Source organism: Lampetra fluviatilis, chromosome 29, assembly GCF_964198595.1.
Source record: "Lampetra fluviatilis chromosome 29, kcLamFluv1.1, whole genome shotgun sequence".
NCBI lineage: Eukaryota > Metazoa > Chordata > Hyperoartia > Petromyzontiformes > Petromyzontidae > Lampetra > Lampetra fluviatilis.
Window position 1 is genome coordinate 12,354,558 of NC_136303.1, and position 24,697 is coordinate 12,379,254.

Sequence of the window (24,697 nt, forward strand, 5' to 3'; positions counted from 1 at the left end):
ATATATGATTGGGTGAACATGTGAGTAGATGAGTGAATTAGGGGGTAAGTGAATTGATGAGTGAGTGAATGAGTGATTGAACAAGTGAATGAACGAGTGAGTGAATGTGTGTGTGAGTGGGTGGGTGGTGAGTGGGTGGGTGGGTGAGTGAGGAGTGGTTGAGTGAGTGAGTGGGTTGGTTGGTGAGTGGTGGGTGGGTGGGTGAGGAGTGGGCTACGTGAGCGAGTGGGTTGGTTGGTTGGTGAGTGGTGAGTAGGTGGGTGGGTGAGTGGTGAGTGGGTGGGTGAGTGAGGAGTGGTTGGGTGAGTGAGTGGTTTGGATGGTGAGTGGTGGGTGGATGGGTAAGTGAGGAGTGGGCTGCGTGAGCGAGTGGGTTGGTTGGTGAGTGGTGAGTAGGTGGGTGGGTGAGTGAGTAGTGGTTGGGTGAGTGAGTGGGTTGGTTGGTGAGTGGTGGGTGGGTGGGTGAGTGAGGAGTGGGCTGGGTGAGCGAGTGGGTTAGTTGGTGAGTGGGTGGGTGAGTGAATAGTTGGCTGCGTGAGCGAGTGGGTTGGTTGGTGAGTGGTGAGTAGGTGGGTGGGTGAGTGAGGAGTGGGCTGGGTGAGTGGGTGGGTGAGTGGTGAGTAGGTGGGTGGGTGAGTGAGGAGTGGGCTGGGTGAGCGAGTGGGTTGGTTGGTGAGTGGGTGGGTGAGTGTTTGAATGGATGTGAATGAAGGAGTGGTTGAGTTAGTGAATAGATGAGTGACTGAACAAGTGAGTTAACGAGTGAGTAAATTAGTGAATGAATTGATAACTTAATGAGGGAGTGAATGGATGAGTTAACGAGTGGATGATGGGTGAGTGGGTGAGTGAGTGGGTGAGTGAGTACGTGGGTGGGTGTGTGAGTGAGTGGTGCAGTCAGTGGGTGAGTGAGTCAGGAGTGGGTGCGTGAGTGAGTGGGTGAGTGAGTGGGGGAGTGGGTGAGTGGGTGGGTGGGTGAGTGAGTAGGTGGCTGGGTGAGCGAGTGGGTTGGTTGGTGAGTGGGTGGGTGAGCAAGTGGGTTAGTTAGTGAGTGGGTGAGTAGGTGGGTGGGTGAGCGAGTGGGTTGGTTGGTGAGTGGTGAGTAGGTGGGTGGGTGAGTGGTGAGTGGGTGAGTGAGTGAGTCAGTAGGTGGGTGAGTGAGTAGGTGGGTGAGTAGGTGGGTGGGTGAGTGGCTGGGTGGGTGAGTGAGGAGTGGGCTGCGTGAGCGAGTGGGGTCGTGTCGCGGCGCGTGCGTGCTCTGAGTCGAGTCACGATGTCGTGAGCGAGTCGAGAGCCGGGACCTCTGCCCCCCCGCCGCGTCGATCTGCTGATGAAGATAACCACGAGGTCACCACCTCCATTAGCGTCGTGCGTGAGCGCGTCTCATCATCATCATCAGCAGGACCCACCCAACCCCCTCTACCCCTTCACTCCGCCCAACCTCCTCCTCCCCGTGAGCTGAGTCTGGGCCGGATGCCGGGCGGAATAAAATAGGGAGGGAGCAGCAGGAGGAGGAGACGGAGGGGGCAGCAGCAGCAGCAGGAGGAGGAGACGGAGACTCGCAGAGAGGGCGAGGAGGAGAAGTGTCGCGCAGTGAGGCGCTCGGCACGCCCGTGGAGACGCGGGACACGAGAAGAGGGACACGAGGCACGGGAGACGGAGACACGGGACACGAGAAGAGAGACACGGGAGACACGAGAAGAGGGACGCGAAAAGAGAGACACGAGAAGAGAGACACGGGAGACACGAGAAGAGAGACACGAGAAGAGAGACACGGGAAGAGGGACACGGGAAGAGAGAGACGGGAAGAGAGAGACTGGAAGAGGGACACGGGAAGAGAGACACGGGACACGAGAAGAGAGAGACGAGAAGAGAGAGACGGGAAGAGGGACACGGGAGACACGGGAAGAGGGTCCCGGAGTCAGCGCGGTCGCTCTCTCAGGTGAGACGAGTACGGAGCGCGCAACACGTGGGCAGTGTGAGTCTATGGTGTGTGTGGTGTGTGTGTAGTGTGTGTAGTGTGTGTGTAGTGTGTGTAGTGTGTATGTCTATAGTGTGTGTGTGTCTGTAGTGTGTCTATAGTGTGTGTGTCTGTAGTGTGTGTCTGTAGTGTGTGTGTCTATAGTGTGTCTATAGTGTGTGTGTGTGTCTATAGTGTGTGTCTGTAGTGTGTGTGTTGTGTGTCTATAGTGTGTGTGTCTATAGTGTGTGTGTCTGTAGTGTGTGTGTCTATAGTGTGTGTGTTTCTATAGTGTGTGTCTATAGTGTGTGTGTGTCTGTAGTGTGTGTGTGTAGTGTGTGTAATGTAAGGTCCTGGCAAGGATTATTCAACATCGCCTTGCTAGGCACGCTGAGGAGAGGCTTGCGGAGCCCCAATGTGGTTTCAGGAAAGGGCGGTCCTGCACAGATGCCATATTTTCTGTCCGTCTGCTACAGCAGAGGTGTAGGGAATTTCAACAAGACCTACATCTCTGCTTTATTGACCTGGTCAAGGTCTATGATACCATCAGTAGGCCTGGGCTCAGGGTTGTTCTTCGTACTTTCGGAGTCCCTGACCCTCTGCTCACGATCATTAAGGACTTTCCTGATGGTGAGCGGGCCCGGGTAAAACTACGTGGCCGAGAGTCAGAGCCTTTCCCTGTACACCTTGGGGTGCGACAGGGATGTCCTCTGGCTCCCACATTATTTAACATCTATTTTGACCACGTAGTTCGTGAAGCCTTCAATAGCTGTACCGGGGGAATCTCCATTTGGTACAGATATAATGGGAGGCTGATCGATGCCCGGGTGCGATCAAGGGATGGCTCCCTATTGGTCAACCACGTTATGAATGCCGATGATTTGGTAATAGCTGCTCATTCAGAGGAGGAGTTGGAGACGCTGCTTCTGAGACTGGAGCGTGCCACTAAGAGGTGGGGCCTTACCATCAGCCCCACCAAAACTAAGCACCTGCCTGGGTATTTTGTACCATCGGACACTCCACCCCCACAACTCCCAATCGGTGATGGGGTAGTAGTGGAGAGAGTGGAGAGTTTCCCATACTTGGGCAGTGTGCTTATGACCGGCTCCAGTTTAACAGCAGAGGTCTCACTCCGAATCAGTCGAGCGGCAATATCTTTTCATCGGTTGCGTAACGCTGTGTGGAAGCTACCTGGTCTGTCGCTCCGCACGAGGCTTCAGGTCTTCTCGGCCACAGTCATTCCCTCCCTTCTCTATAGTGTGTGTGTGTCTATAGTGTGTGTGTGTCTATAGTGTACACAGTCTATAGTGTGTGTGTCTATAGTATACACAGTCTATAGTGTGTGTGTCTATAGTACACACAGTCTATAGTGTGTGTGTGTCTATAGTACACACAGTCTATAGTGTGTGTGTGTCTATAGTACACACAGTCTATAGTGTGTGTGTGTATAGTGTACACAGTCTATAGTGTGTGTATGTGTCTATAGTGTACACAGTCTATAGTGTGTGTGTTTGTCTATAGTACACACAGTCTATAGTGTGTGTGTTTGTCTATAGTACACACAGTCTATAGTGTGTGTGTCTATAGTGTGTGTGTGTCTATAGTGTACACAGTCTGTAATACACACCGTCTATAGTGTGTGTGTCTATAGTACACACAGTCTATAGTGTGTGTGTCTATAGTGTACACAGTCTATAGTGTGTGTGTCTATAGTACACACAGTCTATAGTGTGTGTGTGTGTCTATAGTGTACACAGTCTAAAGTGTGTGTGTCTATAGTACACACAGTCTATAGTACACACAGTCTATAGTGTGTGTGTGTCTATAGTGTACACAGTCTATAGTGTGTGTTTGTCTATAGTACACACAGTCTATAGTACACACAGTCTATAGTGTGTGTGTGTGTGTGTCTATAGTGTGTGTGTGTGTGTCTATAGTGTACACAGTCTATAGTACACACAGTCTATAGTGTGTGTGTCTATAGTACGCACAGTCTATAGTGTGTGTGTGTGTCTATAGTGTACACAGTCTATAGTGTGTGTGTGTCTATAGTACACACAGTCTATAGTACACACAGTCTATAGTAAACACAGTCTATAGTGTCTGTGCCTATAGTGTGTGTGTGTCTATAGTACACACAGTCTATAGTACACACAGTCTATAGTACACACAGTCTATAGTAAACACAGTCTATAGTGTCTGTGTCTATAGTGTGTGTGTGTCTATAGTACACAGTCTATAGTACACACAGTCTATAGTGTGTGTGTGTGTGTAGTGTGTGTGTGTCTATAGTGTACACAGTCTATAGTACACACAGTCTATAGTGTGTGTGTGTCTATAATACACAGTCTATAGTGTGTGTGTCTATAGTACACACCGTCTATAGTGTGTATGTGTCTATAGTGTACACAGTCTATAGTGTGTGTGTCTATAGTACACACAGTCTATAGTACACACAGTCTATAGTACACACAGTCTATAGTGTGTGTCTATAGTAGTATAGTACACACAGTCTATAGTGTGTGTGTGTCCATAGTACACTGGCTGATGGGATGTTGTCGGACGCGCTGCGGCGGTCGCGTTGATGCGGAGGGAGCGACGCGTGGAGCCGGTAGGGAGAGACAGCCAGGGGGGGAGAAAGAGTCAGGGGGGGGGGAGAGAGCCAGGGGGGGGGGAGAAAGAGCCAGGGGGGGAGAGAGCCAGGGGGGGGGAGAGAGCCAGGGGGGGGAGAGAGCCAGGGGGGAGAGAGAGCCAGGGGGGGGAGAGAGAGCCAGGGGGGAGAGAGAGCCAGGGGGGGAGAGAGAGCCAGGGGGGAGAGAGAGCCAGGGGGGGAGAGAGAGCCAGGGGGGGGAGAGAGAGCCAGGGGGGGAGAGAGAGCCAGGGGGGGAGAGAGAGCCAGTGGGGGGAGAGAGAGCCAGGGGGGAGAGAGAGCCAGGGGGAAGAGAGAGCCAGGGGGGGAGAGAGAGCCAGGGGGGGGGAGAGAGAGCCAGGGGGGAGAGAGAGCCAGGGGGGGAGAGAGAGCCAGGGGGGGGAGAGAGAGCCAGGGGGGGAGAGAGAGCCAGGGGGGGAGAGAGAGCCGGGGGGGGGGGAGAGAGAGCCAGGGGGGGAGAGAGAGCCAGGGGGGGAGAGAGAGCCAGGGGGGGAGAGAGAGCCAGGGGGGGAGAGAGAGCCAGGGGGGGAGAGAGAGCCAGGGGGGAGTGAGTGCCAAGGGGGGTGAGTGAGAGCCGGGGAGAGAGAGCCAGGGGGGGGGAGAGAGCCAGGGGGGGGAGAGAGCCAGGGGGGGGAGATAGCCAGGGGGGGAGAGAGAGCCGGGGGGGGGGGAGAAAGAGCCAGGGGGGAGAGAGAGCCAGGGGTAGAGAGCCAGGGGTAGAGAGCCAGGGGGGGAGAGCCAGGGGGGGAGAGAGCCAGGGGGGGAGAGATAGCCAGGGGGGGAGAGAGAGCCAGGGGGGGGAGAGAGCCAGGGGGGGGGGAGAGCCAGGGGGGGGGGGGAGATAGCCAGGGGGGGAGAGAGATCCAGGGGGAGAGAGCCAGGGGGGGGGGGGAGAGAGAGCCAGGGGGGGGGGAGAGAGCCAGGGGGGGGGGGGAAAGAGCCAGGGGGGAGAGAGAGCCAGAGGGGGGAGAGAGAGCCAGGGGGGGGGGGAGAGAGAGCCAGGGGGGGAGATAGAGCCAGGGGGGGAGAGAGAGCCAGAGGGGGGAGAGAGAGCCAGGGGGGGAGAGAGAGCCAGGGGGGGGGAGAGAGAGCCAGGGGGGGAGAGAGAGCCAGGGGGGAGAGAGAGCCAGGGGGGGGGGAGAGAGAGCCAGGGGGGAGAAAGAGCCAGGGGGGGGAGAGCCAGGGGGGGGAGAGCCAGGGGGGGGAGAGAGAGCCAGGGGGGGGGAGAGAGAGCCAGGGGGGGGGAGAGAGCCAGGGGGGGGGGAGAGAGCCAGGGGGGGGAGATAACCAGGGGGGGAGAGAGAGCCAGGGGGGGGAGAAAGAGCCAAGGGGGAGAGAGAGCCAGGGGTAGAGAGCCAGGGGGGGAGAGCCAGGGGGGGAGAGAGCCAGGGGGGGGAGAGATAGCCAGGGGGGGAGAGAGAGCCAGGGGGGGGGAGAGAGCCAGGGGGGGGGGAGAGAGCCAGGGGGGGAGAGAGAGCCAGGGGGGGAGAGAGAGCCAGGGGGGGAGAGAGAGCCAGGGGGGGGAGAGAGAGCCAGGGGGGGAGAGAGAGCCAGGGGGGGGGGGGAGAGAGAGCCAGGGGGGGAGAGAGAGCCAGGGGGGAGAGAGAGCCAGGGGGGGGGAGAGAGAGCCAGGGGGGGAGAAAGAGCCAGGGGGGGGGGAGAGCCAGGGGGGGGAGAGAGCCAGGGGGGGGGGAGAGAGAGCCGGGGGGGGGAGAGAGCCAGGGGGGGGAGAGAGCCAGGGGGGGAGATAGCCAGGGGGGGAGAGAGAGCCAGGGGGGGGGGGAGAAAGAGCCAGGGGGGAGAGAGAGCCAGGGGTAGAGAGCCAGGGGGGGAGAGCCAGGGGGGGAGAGAGCCAGGGGGGGGAGAGATAGCCAGGGGGGGAGAGAGAGCCAGGGGGGGGGAGAGAGCCAGGGGGGGGGGAGAGAGCCAGGGGGGGGGGGAGATAGCCAGGGGGGGAGAGAGAGCCAGGGGGAGAGAGCCGGGGGGGGGGGGAGAGAGCCAGGGGGGGGGAGATAGCCAGGGGGGGAGAGAGAGCCAGGGGGGGGGAGAGAGCCAGGGTGGGAGAGAGCCAGGGGGGGAGAGAGAGCCAGGGGGGGGGAGAGAGCCAGGGGGGGGGAGAAAGAGCCAGGGGGGAGAGAGAGCCAGGGGTAGAGAGCCAGGGGGGGGAGAGCCAGGGGGGGAGAGCCAGGGGGGGGGGGAGAGCCAGGGGGGGGGGGAGAGAGAGCCAGGGGGAGAGAGCCAGGGGGGAGAGAGAGCCAGGGGGGGAGAGAGCCAGGGGGAGAGAGAGAGCCAGGGGGGGAGAGAGCCAGGGGGAGAGAAAGCCAGGGGAGAGAGAGAGCCAGGGGGAGAGAGAGCCAGGGGGGAGAGAGAGCCAGGGGGGGGGAGAGAGAGCCAGGGGTGGAGTCCGTAGCTCGCGAGCCCTGGGGTTTCCCGCTGTCTCCACTGCGCCCCCTCCTCGCGCCCCCTCCCCCCCCCGACCCGCACGGAGCGAGGGGAGCGGCGCGCACCGCAACTCGACGCGGGTCGCCGCGGGTTCAGAGCGCGGCGCGCTAACGACTGCGCCACCGCTCCTCCTCCTTGCTCGACCCGCGGCGTCAAATCTGCGGAGGTGTCGCGGTTCGCTCACTGAGGTCGCACTGAGGTCTCCGTTCCGCGAGGACGCGGGGACGAGGGGGGCGCATCGCGGGGGCATTGGACTCGACAGGGCAGCAGGCGAGGGGAGCAGAGAGAGGAGGGGGAGGAGGGAAGAGACTCACACTCAGACTCACACTCACACAGACACACACTCAGACTCACACTCACTCAGACTCACACTCACACAGACTCACACACAGACTCACACACAGACTCACACACAGACTAACACACAGACTCACACAGACACACACACAGACAACAACAACAACCGCCATTCGCCACTAAGTGGCGGTGACGTCACCACGACGCTTGTGCCAGGCCATGTGCACCTTGAGGCCACGTGAAGTGTCGAACGCCCGCTGGCAGGAGGTCACGGGGCAGACCCAGGTGCCACGGGTCGACTGACCGAGATGACCGAGATGACTGGCTGATGCACCACCTGTGCCCCCTACTGTACCAACTTGCTGTGCTTTAGCTACCCGGCGCTTCGCTCGTTGTTGTGAGCGTTGCTCCTCCGCCCTCCGTTGTTGCTGGAGGGCGACTGCCTCCAACTGCCCAGTAGCGTCCTTCACGAGCCTCCTCCACTGAGGCCGATCTTGACACCGCTGGTACCAGTCATCGGCAAGTCCACTCAGCTCCACATCCTCCTGTACCACATCACTCCATCTCTTCTCCAGCCCGTGCCGCGCCCGTTTAGCCCCCTCGATCCGGCCGAACAAAAGCTGTTTAGGCATGCGGTGGCTGGGCATGCGGGCTACATGACCCAGCCAACGCAGCCTTGCCTGCTGGAGGAGCTCACTGATGGGACTTTGCCCAGATCTTTCAAGGACTTGTGAGCTCCTCACACAATCCAGCCTGGTTAAACCCAGGATGGATCGTAGGCAGGCCAGCCTAAATGTTTCCAACCGGCGAAGATGCTCCACTAGGGGGGTCCACGTTTCACAAGCGTAGAGAAGGGAGGGAATGACCGTGGCCGAGAAGACCTGAAGCCTCGTGCGGAGCGACAGACCAGGTAGCTTCCACACAGCGTTACGCAACCGATGAAAAGATATTGCCGCTCGACTGATTCGGAGTGAGACCTCTGCTGATAAACTGGAGCCGGTCATAAGCACACTGCCCAGGTATGGGAAACTCTCCACTCTCTCCACAACTGCCCCATCACCAATTGGGAGTTGTGGGGGTGGAGTGTCCGATGGTACAAAATACCCAGGCAGGTGCTTAGTTTTGGTGGGGCTGATGGTAAGGCCCCACCTCTTTTAGTGGCAAGCTCCAGGTTCAGCAGCAGCACCTCGAACTCCTCCTCCGAGTGAGCAGCAATTAGCAGATCATCGGCATACATAACGTGGTTGAGCAATAGGGAGCCATCCCTTGACCGCACCCGGGCATCGATCAGCCTCCCATTGTATCTGTACCAGATGGAAATTGTAGCGGTACAGCCATTGAAGGCTTCACGAACTACGTGGTCCAAATATATGTAAAATAATGTGGGAGCCAGAGGATATCCCTGTGGCACCCCAAGGTGTACAGGGAATGGCTCTGACTCATGGCCACGTAGTTTGACGCGGGGCCGCTCACCATCATGAAGGTCCTTAAGGATGGTGAGCAGTGGGTGAGGGACGCTGAAAGCACGAAGAACAACCCAGAGGCCAGGCCTACTGATGGTATCATAGGCCTTGAGCAGGTCAATAAAGCACACACATGGACTAAGACGCACACATGGGCCTACAGACACGCACAGAAATGGACTTACACTGACTAACATGGAGGCATGCACACACATCAACTAACACACACGCACATGGACTCAGACACACTCACACATATGGACTCACACACACAAACACATGGACTTACACACACACATATGGATTGACACACACATAGACATCCACTTGAGATACACACACATGGAGTTACACACACATATGGACGTACACACATACAGCGACTCACACACATACATACGTGGACTCACACACACATTGACGTAAACACACATATGTACTTACTCACACACATATGGACTAAGACACACACACATGGACTTAGACACACATAGATAGACTGACACACACACAGCCCTACACACATACACATGTGACACACAGACATCTACTTGAGATACACAGACATGGATGAACACACACATATGGACTCACACAAACGCATTGACTTACACACACACATCGAGTGACACACACATGTATAGACTTACATACACATGTGGACTAACACACACACATATGGACTGACACACACATACACATGGACGTACATGGCCACATCACAGACTGGCAGACCGTCGCAGCGTCATAAAAGCGCAGCAAAAAAAGGGAAAATTTAGCAACCTAAAAATAAAGAGTTTTGTGCACACAAACATTATTATTGTAATATCTCCCAACGTATTTGTTTGATAATAGTAAGCAATCAATGTGAGTTCTTATCTGCACACAAACATTATTATAGTAATGTTTGTCAACTAATGTGTTTAACAATAGTAAACAATGGACTTGAGTTGTTAGCGTAAGAAGCAAGGAACTTTGTACTTGCCATAGGCGTGTTGAGGCCTTGTGCCATGCGTAGTCCCCGTCCTGGCCTACATTGGCGAGGCGGTGGAGTTGGCACGTTGCCAGGCTAGGGGCTGGGCCGCTACCCCCCCAGCATCCCCCGCCCGTGCAAGAATAATGGTATGTAAGCACTAAAATATTATTATCTACGGAGTCTGTACTATAAACTGGACGCATCGTGTTAGGGGGGGCGAAGAGGACATGACACTGAAGAAATATCCGCAGCGTTATGTGCAGGGGCGGTTTCTTCATTAGGGCGATTGGGCGACGCACCACCAATGTCATTCAACCACAGAGTCACGCTAGCCGTCACTGTCAGCCTCTGGATATAGTCTAATCAGCGTCATGTCACGTTCTGTGGAGTACCGCCTCTTTTTGGGCGATTTCACTACGGCTGAGAATCGCCCCGAGTGGCCCCATAGACTTACATTCAAAGATGTTTTTTTTCGAACGGGGGCGCTGCAATGCATTCTCTATGGCTTCCGGGAGGGCATGCACTAACGTGCTTAAGTCATCATACGTGCTAACGTCATCATACGTAAGCACGTTTCATCCAACAATATAATTTATCGCCACCTAGTGGAATCTTTAATTAAAAAAACTTGAGTGGTTTGTTTTAATAGTGAGTATATAAACAAACAAGATGTATTGTAAGAGTCACTTTGTTTTTCATTAATATTAAAGAAGTGAAGTTGCCTTTACATGCTTAAGCTGTTAATTTATTCATTGCATGGGTGGACCTTATCCTTATCAATCATCCAGACATTTGCCCCCCCTGAGAGATTTTGCAGGAGCCGCCACTGGTTATGTGTGTATGTGTTGGCTGTAAAACGCATAAAAGGAAATGTCCCCCGTGAGCTCGAGCGAAGGCGCAGCACTTGGCAGGGTCCGCCCCCCCCCCCCCACGCAATTGGCGTCAGTTGGTACGGTCAATGTCGCGCAATAAGTAAATAAATAATAATAAACTGCACAAATGTGTTAATTAAACTACTTTAAAGTTTAGGGATGGGAAAATGAAATAGCCTATTCCCACCGCGGGGCTTAGGGCGTGCCGCCTAGCAAATTTTTTTTTACATATAGCCCACCGTCCGAGAGCCAAATCCCCCGCAAGCGCGAGCGCGCAGAGACTTTTATATATAAAAAGAAAAATAAAGAATACTGGCAAGGGAGGTCCCATGATGTGTGCATCTATGTTGAACTTCCTTCGCACCGTACGTAGCCAGAGGCGTAGCTAGGCTGGGGCAGGGGGGTACATATGTCCCCGGGCGCCAAGGTAAAGGGGCGCCAAAATGAGGCTTACAACGTAACATTATAACTTATTGCGGCGGGCGCGGCAGCCTGAAACTACGGCACAAATCTACACCTCAACCTAAAAGTTTATATATGCCGCTACACACAGCCTACATTTCATGTAATTACATTTTGGTACACGCGCCTATTAAGAACTTACATGGAAGAACGTCCCAAACAACAGACAGGCGCAGTCTTTCAGCCTTAGTCACTGGCCTGTTTTTTGGTGGCAGAAACTACGACGGCCTATTTTTAGTTCTTATTAGTGACACCACGCTCCAGGCGGCTGCAGCAGCCGGAGCAGCCCACGCACGTTCAATTACATCATCATGGTTTAAACGGCGACTAGCGAACGGAGAGGAAGTGAATCGTTCGTGGCTATTATATTCACCAATCAATAAAGCTGCTTACTGTTTTTGTTGTCTATTATTTACATCATCGCGTTCAAACTCACGAGCTTCGTTTGAGTTAACAAACGGTTTCAACAAGTGGAGAAAGCCAGAAAAACTAAATTCTCATGAAAACAATCCTAGCCACCGCACAGCTTTTACTGCATGGAAGGAAGCCGAATGAAGGATAATTGATGGTACTGGAATTGACGCAGTGGTTCAAGCTCAGATTCATTTGGAAAAACAACGTTGGCGAGATATATTGCAAAGAATACTCACCTGTATTAAGTTTCTGGTTTCACAAAATTAGGCACTACGTGGCCATGAGGAAAATTTGAATGCGGATGAGGATAAAAATGTTGGAAAAATTATCGCGCTGATCAAACTCGTTGCGCAGTATGACCCATTGTTAGCAAAACACGTACAGCACGCAGGAGAAAATCCGGGATCAGTTTCTTATTTGTCACCGGAAATCCAGAATGAATTTATCCACATACTTGCGTCGACTGTAAAGAACCAATTGTTGAGTGATATCAGGAAAAACAAGTACTACAGTATCTTACTTGACTCAACTCCTGATCTAGGACATCGGGAACAGCTTTCTCAGGTCATAAGATTTGTGGATGTGGATTTTCAAACTAAAAAAGTAACTATCAAATATTTTTTTTTAGGTTATATCGATATACATGCAAAAGATGCAGCAAGCCTAGAAAGAGTCATCGTCGAAATACTGAAATCTGACAACATACCTCTAGCCGACTGTCGGGCACAATGTTATGGCAATGCTGCTGTGATGACTGGGCATATATCCGGCCTTCAACAACGAATATGTGACAAAAATCACAGAGCATTGTTTGTCAACTGTGACAACCACAGCTTAAACTTAGCAGGAGTACACTAAGCCAAACAGGATCCACATTTCGTCACATTTTTTGGAACAGTTGAAAGTATATATTTGTTTTTCTCTCGTTCAACAATTCGTTGGGAAGAGTTAAAAAAAGCTGTGCCCATCACAGTAAAGCGGGAGTCTGAAACATGCTGGAGTGCATGATCAGAAGCTGTTAAAGCTATCTATGAAGGACTGGATGAACTAGTAGGGCTGCTAGACAAATTATCGGAGGATGTAACTAGACGCCTGAAACCAGAAGCGATGCAAAACAGTTACAGGCATGCGTATTAAATTTTAACTTCATAGTTTTATTACATTTCTAGAATGTCATTCTTGGAAAAATGTATCGTGTTCAGAAGCGCTTACAGGAATTTTTGGAAAACGGGGCATAGATACAATAGGATCCTACTATGAACTTCAAGGAAGCAGCAACTGATCTTGAATCTTTGGAGCATGAATTTGTCAAGCTTCGTGATGATTTGAGCCAAGTTGCTGTAGAAAACGCCAAAACAAGATGCTCAGCCTGGGGGATAGATGTGTGGTGGTCAAGGTTGACACCAAGGTTGACACAGGTCACACAGGTCACACAGGTCACACAAGCTAGGGGAGAGGTACGTACCGGTCTGGTCCGGTCCGGACCGGCAGGGACGAGAGGTGGTTGGAACCGCTCTGAGGGGAGGGGGCTGGCGAGAGCCAGGGCCCCGAGACACCCCCGCCCCTCAGAGAGAGGGGATATATAAGACGGCTCCCGGAGAGCGGAGGGGGTCCATCTCAGGAGAAGCTGAAGGAGGTGCGGCCGGAGATCCTGGACCTCAAGCCTCGAGGATGCCGCCCCGCTGGGACTGAGTGGGCTGAGTAGCTGTAGGCTAGGGAAGGAGAGTAATTGAGTAGCTGTAGGCTAGGGAAGGAGAGTAATGAGAATAGAGCCGGAGGCTGTACCTCCCTAGGTTGTGTGGTTGGGCTGTTCCCCCCAGTGAGTCCGGAGGACTAGTGTTATTGGAATAAAAGCGTGTGGCCTCTACGACGTCTCTGTCTCATTCAAGAATACTACAGATGTGGACAGAAGAAGATGCCATGAAAACTGGCAAGAGATGCAGGACTTTCAGCAGAAGAAGAAATTGTGCGCGTTATGAAGAGCGTACTTTATCGACTTCAACAGGAGATGTCAACACGGTTTTTACGACTAAAAGACCTGAACACAAAATATGGATTTCTGCTGGACGTCAAAACTCTTCTATCCGACACAGATGTCGATGCAATTCGCCGAAATTGCAGATTTTGGAAATTTCTATGACACCGACATCAATGGCCACGAACTTTTCACAGAAATTGGAGATTGCAAAATGCTGCTCAGTAACCGGAATGAAGTTCTACCAGAAACTTCTTCGGATCTTCTTAGTTTTATTGTGTTTTATGGAGACGACATTTCCGAATTTGCGAATTTCACTGCAAATTTTATTAACAATAGCAGTTTCAATTGCAAGCTGTGAGCGGTCGTTCAGCAAATTGAAACTTATTTTGTCGTATTTGCGTGCTTCAATGGGACAAGATCGTCTCAGCGATCTTGCTCTTCTTAGCGTTGAAAGAGAAACATTGGAAAAAACTGATTTTGATTACGTGATTGACCAATTTGCGACAGTGAAATCAAGAAAAATTAATCTTTTGTAGACTATGTCAACCAGTCTACGACAGTGACTGAGTGAGCCATGTAATATAATTTCTATAAATCTTGCTTCTTTAAATACAATGTTTCATTAAAATTTAAATTGTTATTCCTTATTCGATGTAATAGGAAAATGTGATTAAACGGGGGGGGGGGGGGGGGGCGCCAATTTTATAGTTCGTCCCCGGGCGCAAAATATCCTAGCTACGCCTCTGTACGTAGCCTACCGCGTTAATTGGAGGTGCGGGAAATGCGGGGGGCTAAAGCCCCCCCCCCAACCTGCCCCCCCTCCCCCCACCGCCACCAGCTTGGGCAGTGGCGGCTCACAGGGGGAGGGCCATGGGGGGCTACCCTCCACTCCCCACTCATTTCCTCTTGAGACCCTGACCATCCGTGTTTATTGATATTTAGCACACAGAGAGAGAGACGACACGCGATGATGCTGCTGTTACTCGTGTCGGAGGGAGGGAGCCGCTCTCCCAGCCCTCGCGTTGGGACGTTTCTGGGTCGGCCTCTGAGCCGAGGCCACCACCACCACAAGCAGCACCACCACCACAAGCAGCACCACCACCACAAGCAGCACCACCACCACAAGCAGCACCACCACCACAAGCAGCACCACCACCACAAGCAGCACCACCACCACAAGCAGCACCACCACCACAAGCAGCACCACCACCACAAGCAGCACCACCACCACAAGCAGCACCACCACCACAAGCAGCACCACCACCACAAGCAGCACCACCACCACAAGCAGCACCACAAGCAGCACCACCACAAGCAGCACCACCACAAGCAGCACCACCACAAGCAGCACCACCACCACAAGCAGCACCACCAGCACCACCACCACCACAAGCAGCACCAGCACCACCACCAGCACCACCACAAGCAGCACCACCACCACAAGCAGCACCACCACAAGCAGCATCACAAGCAGCACCACCACAAGCAGCACCACCACCACCACAAGCAGCAGCACCAGCAGCACCACCAGCACCACCACAAGCAGCACCACAAGCAGCACCACCACAAGCAACACCACCAGCACCACCAGCACCAGCACCACCACCACCACAAGCATCACCAGCACCACCACCAGCAGAACCACCACCACCACAAGCACCACCACCACAAGCAGCACCACCACCACCACCAGCACCACCACCACAAGCAGCAGCACCACCACCACAAGCAGCACCACCAGCAGCACCACCACCACCACCAGCACCCTCCCCCCCCAGTCTCCACTTGTACACACAAAGCCCCCCACCACCACACACCCTGCGTTTGAGCAATCCCAGCAGCAGCTCCCCAGCACGTGGAGCGAAACGTCGGACATCATCCCGAAAACGATCCTCCAATATCGTAATCCAGCGGCAGCGTTTGCTTGAGCAAGCGAGCCCCGCCCGCGGCGGTCTCGCACCTTCTGGGTCTCATCAGCAGAGGCGGCAGCCCTCGTTCAACAACCGCCGCCACGATTTAGCAGCGGTGGGGAGTCGCAGCGGCTGCTGCTGCCTCTGTGGGGGTTCACGCAGAGTTCACGACGGGCACGGCTCGCGCGCGGCTCTCTAGACACACGCAGAAACACATACACAGAGACACACACACAGACAGAGACACACATACACAGACAGACACACACAGAGACACACACACAGACAAACACACAGAGACACACACACATAGACACACACACAGAGAGACACACACAGACACACACACAGACAGAGACACACAGACACACACACAGACAGAGACACACACATAGACACACAGAGACACACACACAGACACACAGACAGAGACACACACAGAGACACACACAGAGACACACACACAGACACACACACAGAGACACACACATACACACACACAGAGACACACAGAGACACACACACAGACACACACAGACACATACACAGACACACAGAGACACACATAGAGACACACACAGACACACACACACAGACACACACACACAGACACACTGAGACACACACAGACACACACACACAGAGACTTTCCCTTCGCGAGGGGCTACGAGCCGCCGAAGTCATCGATGTCGAGTTCACGCCCCCCTACCCGCCCCCGCCTGGGTTAGCGAGCGAAGAAGGTTCCCTTTCCATCTGTTCCATCTGCGTGTTCCTCGCGAGAGTGCAGCGCTTGCCAGCGCCGCTGTGTGTGTAACAGTGTGTGTGTGTAGCAGTGTGTGTGTAGAAGTGTGTGTGTAGCACTGTGTGTGTGTAGCAGTGTGTGTGTGTAGTAGTGTGTGTGTGTGTAGCTGCGTGTGCGGTTCAGATATCGCCTAAAACTGATGGGGTCCATTCTCTCAGCCGATGTGAAGAATGCGATCTCCGCATGAGAATCAGTGGTGCAGATGTCGAGTGTGCAGGTGGTGCAACTCCGCCAGGGCCCATGCGACCCGCGCTTGTTGGCCTCTTTGTGTGACTGTGTTGGCCTCTCTGTGTGAATGTGTTGGCCTCTCTTTGTGAATGTGTTGGCCTCTCTGTGTGAATGTGTTGGCCTCTCTGTGTGAATGTGTTGGCCTCTCTCTCTGAGTCTTTTGGCCTCTCTGTTCATCTCCACGTGAGTGTCTGGATTCCCGTGCCCGCCCCTCACCGGCACCGCCGCTCTCTGCGCACCGCGCCGCAGGAGCAGACCCCGTGCCACGAGCGTGGAGGAGCAGACATGGAGCTCGCGATCCAGGAGGTCCCCTCTCCACTCGAGTACCTCCCGCAAGGTACCGCACCGGCGCCGCCGCTCCAGTGCCGCTGGCACCACCGCGCGGGCGTTGCCCCGGGCGCCTCGCTTCCGTCACGCCGCTTCGCGACGTTCGACGCTTCGCTCCGCGTGGCGCCGCCTCGCATTTGCGGTTCCCGAATTGAACCGTCTCCTGGCACGTCGGGAAGTGATAAACGTCGCGGGCACCGCGCACATAAAACCTTGCGCCCCGAGGTGGGATCCGCTCCAACGACACCCCACGGCTCCCCGAGGGTAGAGAGTGGCAGGACATTGGGAATGTTTGTATGTGGAAGCATAGCGAGCGTGGGAGCAGGGGGTGCCTTGCCCCCCCCCGCCCCCCGGCGACCAACGCTACGAGTTGGGGCCCCCCTTGACAGCCACCGCACTACGGAGCTGTCGTGGCTGCCTTTTGCGAAGACGGAGCGCCCATACAGCGCTAAATGTTCGAGACCCTGATCTGAACGATGATGTGATTAGGCAAGAGGAGCCGCGATGTCTAATAGCCGAGGTGCGAGACGAATCAAAAATTGGGAACCCATCGGACTGATTGCTGCACCCCGTGAGCTGATAGTGTCGTTGCTACACCACTGGTTGTACGTATGTTGAACTTTTCTCGCACCCTACGTAGCCAACCATGCAAATCGGATGACAAACTAAACACTAAAAGCAGTTCTAAGGAAATTAGTTTTCAATCTGGATGGTTTAAAAGTGCATAGTGACATCATAATGTCAGTTGAAGTGAGTTGAAAAGTGCCATGAGCTACCAAGGCCAGTAAATCAGTTTTTATTTGAATTCTTTTTATTTGAATTATGTTTATTATTTTTATTTCACCAGGTCAGGCCCACTGAGCTATATGTAGCTGTTTTTCAGAAGCGACCTGACCACTAAATGGCAGCCAACCGAAGTGGCTTATCACGTGGACATTTATAACAGCCAAATACGCTGAACGGGTGTTGATTCTAAATGTAGAGGGGAAACCGGAGGACCCCGAGAAAGATCCACGCGACCACGGGGAAAAACACGCAAACTCCAAGTATACAGCAGCAGCAGGCGTCAGGGTCGGTATCGAACCCACGCGCTCCTGTGTAGCAGGCGAGGTGGTCAACATCTCCTGGCCGCCGCCGCGGCGCCCTGAGGCACTGCGAGCATATTGGTCTCCACTCTGAGCCGAGGGACTGTGGAGGCTTCTCCCGGCTGGGATTTATCGTTTCCTATGGGGAGGAGGGGATGTGGAATCTGTCGGCGAAGGGAAAATGCGGATCGTCTGGATTATCTGAAAATGTTTTTGTTGTTGTCGTCGTCGTCGAAATAAGCCGCGAGTCTTGAGATTCTCACGATGCGCGGCGCAGACTGTCACGGCCACTTCCAAACCCTTGCGATCGTCTCCAGACGGCTGCACTCTCGGGCGTGGGGTCACGGCTGAACGCGGCGCTTTGTGTACGTTAGGGGCGAGCCGGAACGCTTCCGCCGGTACGTCCACCACGCGGATGCGACTCGGACGGCCTCCCGTGCTTTATGGCCGCACGCGAGAGAGACGTAAAATGTACGCCGTGACCTTTGAGCAAACATCTGTGCGGAGCGAGAGGCAGAGGGAGAGAGGAGAGGCATGGGAGAGAGGCAGGACGGACACAAATTCCCTTGTTTACATTCCTGGCGGAGCATGGCTGCGATCCCTCACTCTCGCACGTGGCTCACGATCGCGCTCATTCCTCCTCCTGCTTCCTCCTGCCCCACGTTCCTCTTCCTACATCGCAGAGTGGCAAGAGGAAATGAAGAACTACCTCATGGAGCCGTCCACTCCCTCCTACTGTGACCAACTCAGCTCCCTCAACTTCACGAGCGGTGAGCGTCCGCACATCTCGCACGACGGCCCGCGTCCGTGACGCACGGCAGCCCGCGTCCGTGATGACCGCCGTGCTATGAGAACGATTGCGAACGCGCTTAGCGATAACGACGATGACGATCGTGGTCGTCACAGAGAGCATCTGCGCGTTATCCCTCCGCAGGCTACGGCCTGGAGAGCAGCCAGTACGTGCCGCACGCCGAGTCCAGCGAGCCGGGCTTCATCTGCGAGTCCTTCCAGACGCTGCACGACATCACGTGGGAGGAGGTGCTGTGCCTGGCGTCCTCGCAGGGCCCGGCCCCCCGCCCGGAGCCCCCCGCGGACCCCGCCGCAAAACCCAAACTCTACGTCCTCGCCGCCGCTACCGCCGCCATGCAGCAGCAACAACAACAACAACCGCAGCATCACCAACAACAACCGCAGCATCATCATCATCAACAACAACAACCTCAGCATAAACCTGCTGTGGTGGTGGCGGCGTCGTCCCAGCAGAGCGAGATGGAGGCGGACTGCCACTACCGGCTGCTGGCGCACGCGCGCATGCAGCCGGGGCCTCCGTGCGGTGCTCGGGAGCCGCCGCCCGGCGCCGTCGCACTCTTCCACGGCGGCGGCGGCGGCGAACGACGGAGCGCGGAGGCCGCCCACGGCGGGGACCGTCGGCTGGCCCACGGCGGGAGCCACGCGCCGGAGATGTTCCGCGCCACCACCGTGAAGCAGGAGAGCGGCGCGCAGATCGTGCTGGGGGGAGGAGGCGGTGGCGTCACCACTCAAGGTAGCGACCCCCCCCCCCCACGCTCCATCACTGCCCGGCACGTTGCTGCTACTGCTGCCCCGTCATGCTGCGTGACGTCGGCTGGACGACGTATCGTAGCGCCACCATCTCTGGGCACGCCGGGACCTCGGAGTGCCCAGACTAGAAATCTGAGCACCCCTCGCGGGAGTCCACGCGGACGTCATGGGATCGTTCGCATCCAACACGTGATGTACTTCTTCCGCGGGCTCCCCGGCAGCATTGACCAGGGCGACCGCAGAGCTCGAACCGCGAGCCTCTGCGGCGAGCAGCGTCGCGCCGTGCCAAGTGATGCACGAGGTCCGAGCGCGTTTGGCACAGCATGCGGGCGTCGCTCACGATCGCGGTGTGTGCGCGTGTACGTGCGTGCATGTGCGCAGGGGGAGCGGTCGTGTAGCGGTTCGTGCTACGCTGCGCTATGAATCTGGCAACCCGAGTTCGATTCCCGCTCACGGTGCTGGGCCTCCCACAGTTCGACCTAGGAGATGATAACTCGGTGCGGTGTGAAAAAACATTTTCACTGGGGAGACAAAGACGGTCAGGCGCGGTGCTGGCCACCGACCCCCTTGTGCGCCGTGCCAGCCTGCATAGGTGCTACTCGCGAACAGCACTGTTGAGGCTAAACGGGGGATCTTTGCCTTTGTGCAGGAGCGTTCGGCGAGCTGATTGCGGACAAGGGCAGCGCTGGCGGCGAGTGCGTGCCCAGCCCTGAGCGCGTCTGGTGGATGCCGTCACCCCTGGGCGGCCTGCAGCGCGTGCCGAGCTACAGCAGCTTCGAGGCGGACAACTTCACGAGCCTCGAGCAGCCGGGCCAACGGAAAGCGGCGGCGGCGGCGTTCGACGACTACCGCGGCCCCTACGAGCCCTCCTCCTCTTCCTTCGCCACGGCGGCGGACGTGCCGGGCCGCGGCCCGCCCGCGCCGGCGCACAAGCGGCGCTTCGGCACCAAGGCCGCGGGCTACGGCTCCGCGGAGGCGAAGCTGGCGGACGACCGCTACTATCCCGACGGCGGGAAGTCGCAGGTCACGTTCCGCGATTACCTGGGCGACGCGGCGGAGGCGAGCAGCGTCAGCAAGCCCGTGATACCGGCGGCGATCCTCGCGGGGTACACAGGTGGGGCGCTGGCGACGTCACACACACACACAGATCCCCCGTGGAGCCCGGTGGCAAGTGCTGTTAGCGAGCGGCACCTGCGAAGGCCGGCACGGCACCACGCGAGGGGGTGGGTGGCCAGCGCCATGCCCGGCCGCCAGTGGCGACGTTTACCCATCATCGCATCAGGGACTCACTCGGGGAGGCCCAGGACCGGTTTAGATAATCGTCACTGGTGTTGGCCGTGAGCAGAAATCAAACTCGAGCCGTCATGTTCATAATGCAGCGCGCCAACCACGACACTACCACTCCCCACACGCACACATATGCACATGCACACACCCACACACATGCACACACACACGCACACACACACACACGCACACACACACATGCACACACGCACACACACACATACACACACACGCACACACACACGCACACACGTGCGGGAGGCGCGATGCCCTGTGAGCGTTCTCCACACCAGCGCTGACGCTTGGCCCCCTCGCCCCGTTGCTCGCCGCCCGCAGGCAGCGGCCCCATCCAGCTGTGGCAGTTCCTGCTGGAGCTGCTGACCGACACAGCGTGCCAGCCCTTCATCAGCTGGACCGGCGACGGCTGGGAGTTCAAGCTGTCCGACCCCGACGAGGTGAGGGGCTCCATCCCCCTGTCCCCCTACCCCCCCCCCCCCCGCTGTATGGCTAAGGGGGAGGGGGAGTGAGTTGTGTGCAAGAGAGGTGATTTTCCACACATATACTGACACAACTCCTCGTGATTGTCTGTCGAATTGGAATATATAAATCTGTGAGGCTGGTGTTTATCTGCGAGGGAAGCCACGTTTTAGACAAACAGAAGATGTCCCGAGCAGAGATGATTGAGTTAAATTTTTAATTGTTCAAATTGCCTCCGCTCGAGGGAGTCGCTTCCTTCCAGAGGCTAGTTGGTCTTTGAACGTAGAGGTCAGTGTGCCCACTCTTTATCCCACCAGCTGCTGATTCACCATTGGCGTACCCATACCCACGTACACCATTCGGTGGAGAGAAGTAGGGGGAGGGAGTCGTTAGGAAACATTCCCCAACGTTTCCAGCCGCCGCGCCGGGAGATTGAGCCAAACCGGCCACCTCTGGATCGCAAGTCCAGTGCGCCGACCGCTCCACCGCTGTGGCAGCACGACATCGCACATCCACCCCGACTGATTAACCACCCACACCCACCCAGCGCGTCGTGTGTGTGCGTGTGCGCTTTGCACGCGGTGGCACAACTCCCACGTTCCGGAGACGTTCACTCCCCCGCAGTGGGGGCAAGCGCCCGGCCTACTCTCCGCTCGTTCACTCGGAGCCGCCGGTGCTACCGCCACCTCCGCCGCCAACTCCGCCGCTAACTCCGCCGCTGGGGCTGCGCGTGTGCGGTGCAGGTGGCGCGCCGCTGGGGCAAGCGCAAGAACAAGCCCAAAATGAACTACGAGAAGCTGAGCCGCGCGCTGCGCTACTACTACCACAAGAACCTGCTGTACAAGTCGTCGGGCAAGCGCTACGTCTACCGCTTCGCCTGCGACCTGCACAGCCTCCTGGGCTACTCCCCGCAGGAGCTGCACGCCATGCTGGGGGTCGGCCTCGCCGCTCACGGCAAGCCCTGACCCGGCGGCCTGGTGGCGTTGGCGGCGGCCCCGGTTCCTCTGCCCCGGTTCCTCTGCCCCGGGTTTATCGTCCATTTTTCGTGGCCGTCGGAACTTTGCGGCCGCCGACCGGCGTGCGGATGTCCGACCGTCCGGGAAATCGAGTCGTGAGCCGCGTGACTTTAGTTGGGGGAGGTGGGGTCGGGTGGGGTGGGGGAGGGGAATTGTCGCCTGTTTTACCACACATGCCGCCGCTGGCTACGCGGTGGCGGGCGTCCGGCTCGGTGAGGTCATCGGCGTCGTCAGGATGTGGGCACGGCCGCTGTCATCAAAGAGGACCCCAGGGTAGTCAACCGCACGCAAAGCCAACTCCGCCAGCAGCGGCAGCTCTCGCACCGCTCTCCTGCCGCCGTGTTCTCAGCCGGACGCGAGAGCCTCACTCGTGGTGAGCGGCTCACCCCTGTGACCGGCTGGGGGCCGTCGCACCGCGCTCTGGGCACGATTGACGATCACCGCTTTCGGCGCTCTCTGGCCCCGTTTGCGATCCGTCCTCGAGTATCGAGCCGTTGTTGCAAAATACTGAAAGACAGCGGCGCTGTTGTTTGTTACTCTGGAGGGTGCACGCTGGGCACGTGATCAGCGCGGCGGCGCATTCGAGATTGGACTGGACTCGTGATTACAGCCGGCGGTGACAAACGTACACACTGACTGACCGACGTATTGGACCCGTCGCCCATGGCTCACGCAAATCATCATCACCGTCACTCGCTCCTGTGCCGATCTTAAATGGGCGCAATTAAACCAAATCTGTCAGCCACTGGTTGGCCCGGCAGGCCACAGCAGCTATCGCCACTTCTCAGGTCGGTGTCTCAGTTCTGAATGAGCGCAGTGCTCATTGCAGGCTCAATGAGAAAGAGAGAGGGAGGGGTGGAGGGAATCAAGGGGGGTCGGGGGCTCAATTTGAGGTGAATTGGAAATGGAGGATGAGAACGGATTGGAGCACGAGGAACGCGCCGCCCCGGCGCCGAACCGCTGCCACCGCGGGACCACTCCGAGTTGCGGGGCCCCACGGTGGTGCTCAGAGCGGCGCCCGGTGCGGCGCCAACCGAGAGCGAGGCTCCTATGCTTGCGGTCACCGAATTGCGCACCACCGCCCTCCCCCCTCTCCCACATCCCCACCCACCATCTCCAAATGACGTCGCGTGGTGAATTGGGAGCAGCTCGTCGCTCGCCATGTCACGAACCCTGGTGACCCGCGTCGGTGCCTTGGGCGAGTCCCGCGGGCTGGGGAGGGAGCAACGTCGCCCACCGTCGCCCACCGCGGGTGGAAGCGTTCACCCTCTCCGCGTCGCCACGTGAACGCCGCTGCCTCAGGCTTCTGGCTGCCTGGAGTGCCGGCAGGCGCCGCCACACGTCACGTGGGCTCGCGCGGCACGGACTCCGTTCCCGTGGGGCCTGTGTCGCCGCCCGTCCCACAGCCTGATCGTGGACACGTTCTTTGACTCTGGACACGTTCCTCAATTCCGTCACAGATTATTTTTTTCCACTGCCACTTGTGATCCGAGCCAGTGCAGGTCCCTCGCACTAGGTGAGGTTTTCCCCTGGCTGTTTTGCCGAGCTGGAATCCAACCATGATGGGCCCCCACACGACATCTGATATCTGGTTCGGGGCTCAGCAGGGCCATACGTCGGCACTGAATCATCTTGGTCAGGCATGGCTCGGCTTCCGCAGTGGAAAAAGCGCGGAGGCCCACTTGTATTTCGACGCATCCCCCCCCCCCCGCGCAGGGATTGGTTAGCGTGACACACTGGGGGTCACGACCCCGCCACGTGACCACCAGCGTGCGAGCCTTGACCTCTGGGATGCTCGCTGAGTTGCCGTTCGCGGGGTTTTAGGAACGGCGGTGGACAGTTCCCCCCCCCCGCTGCCTCCCCGTGTCCGCACGGACCCCTGTGCCGCTGACCCCCTGCACGTGCGGGGCTGCGTGGCAGGGAGGGGTACTGCAGGGAGTAGCGATCCCCAGCCCCATGGTGCTATCATCCAAAAGCCTTGACGTGATTGTAGTAACCACTGCCTCGGCAGGGATGGCACAGGCAGAACAAAAATATATATATACAAGCAGGCGACGTTTCTGGAAATTGCTACCTTTTTTTCAGAGCACAAAGATGATCGATCTGCGTGCTATGGAGAAGGGGCATGACCCGAAACGTCGCCCTATAAATACTGTTTCCGTTTTAACGCCACTGTGTTATTTCCGAATGTGTGCAGTGATTTTTTTTACGAAGATTCTCTCTGAAATATATATTTTTTCTAAGAGGCTGTAGCCAACAGACACTGCGACGTCCTCCGCAACCGTTTGTGGGCAGCACCGGTGGCTCGAGACGGAGACGAGACGCGATTCTTTCGAGCGTCTCCTGCTCAGCGACGCGCGGCGAGGCCAGTGGATTGCGCGCCACACCAATCATCGACTGCGATCGGTCGCCACGACCCCGGATCGTGCGCCATCCCATGGCTCGGATTTGCGCTACCGACCGGCTCGCGAGGCGTGGACAGAGCCGGGCGAGC

The 24,697-nt window shown here is 56.6% G+C and overlaps 1 protein-coding gene across 1 annotated transcript; it reads left to right on the forward strand.

Annotated features, from left to right (window-relative positions):
* The first annotated feature begins 1,522 nt into the window (after positions 1–1,522).
* On the forward strand, positions 1,523–24,697 carry LOC144943022 (uncharacterized). Its single transcript, XM_078870157.1, has 7 exons — positions 1,523–1,939; positions 16,701–16,788; positions 18,547–18,633; positions 18,798–19,406; positions 20,073–20,537; positions 21,047–21,165; positions 21,931–24,697. The coding sequence occupies exons 2-7, from the start codon at positions 16,737–16,739 to the stop codon at positions 22,150–22,152; spliced, it is 1,554 nt and encodes a 517-aa protein (XP_078726283.1). The 5' UTR covers positions 1,523–1,939; positions 16,701–16,736; the 3' UTR covers positions 22,153–24,697.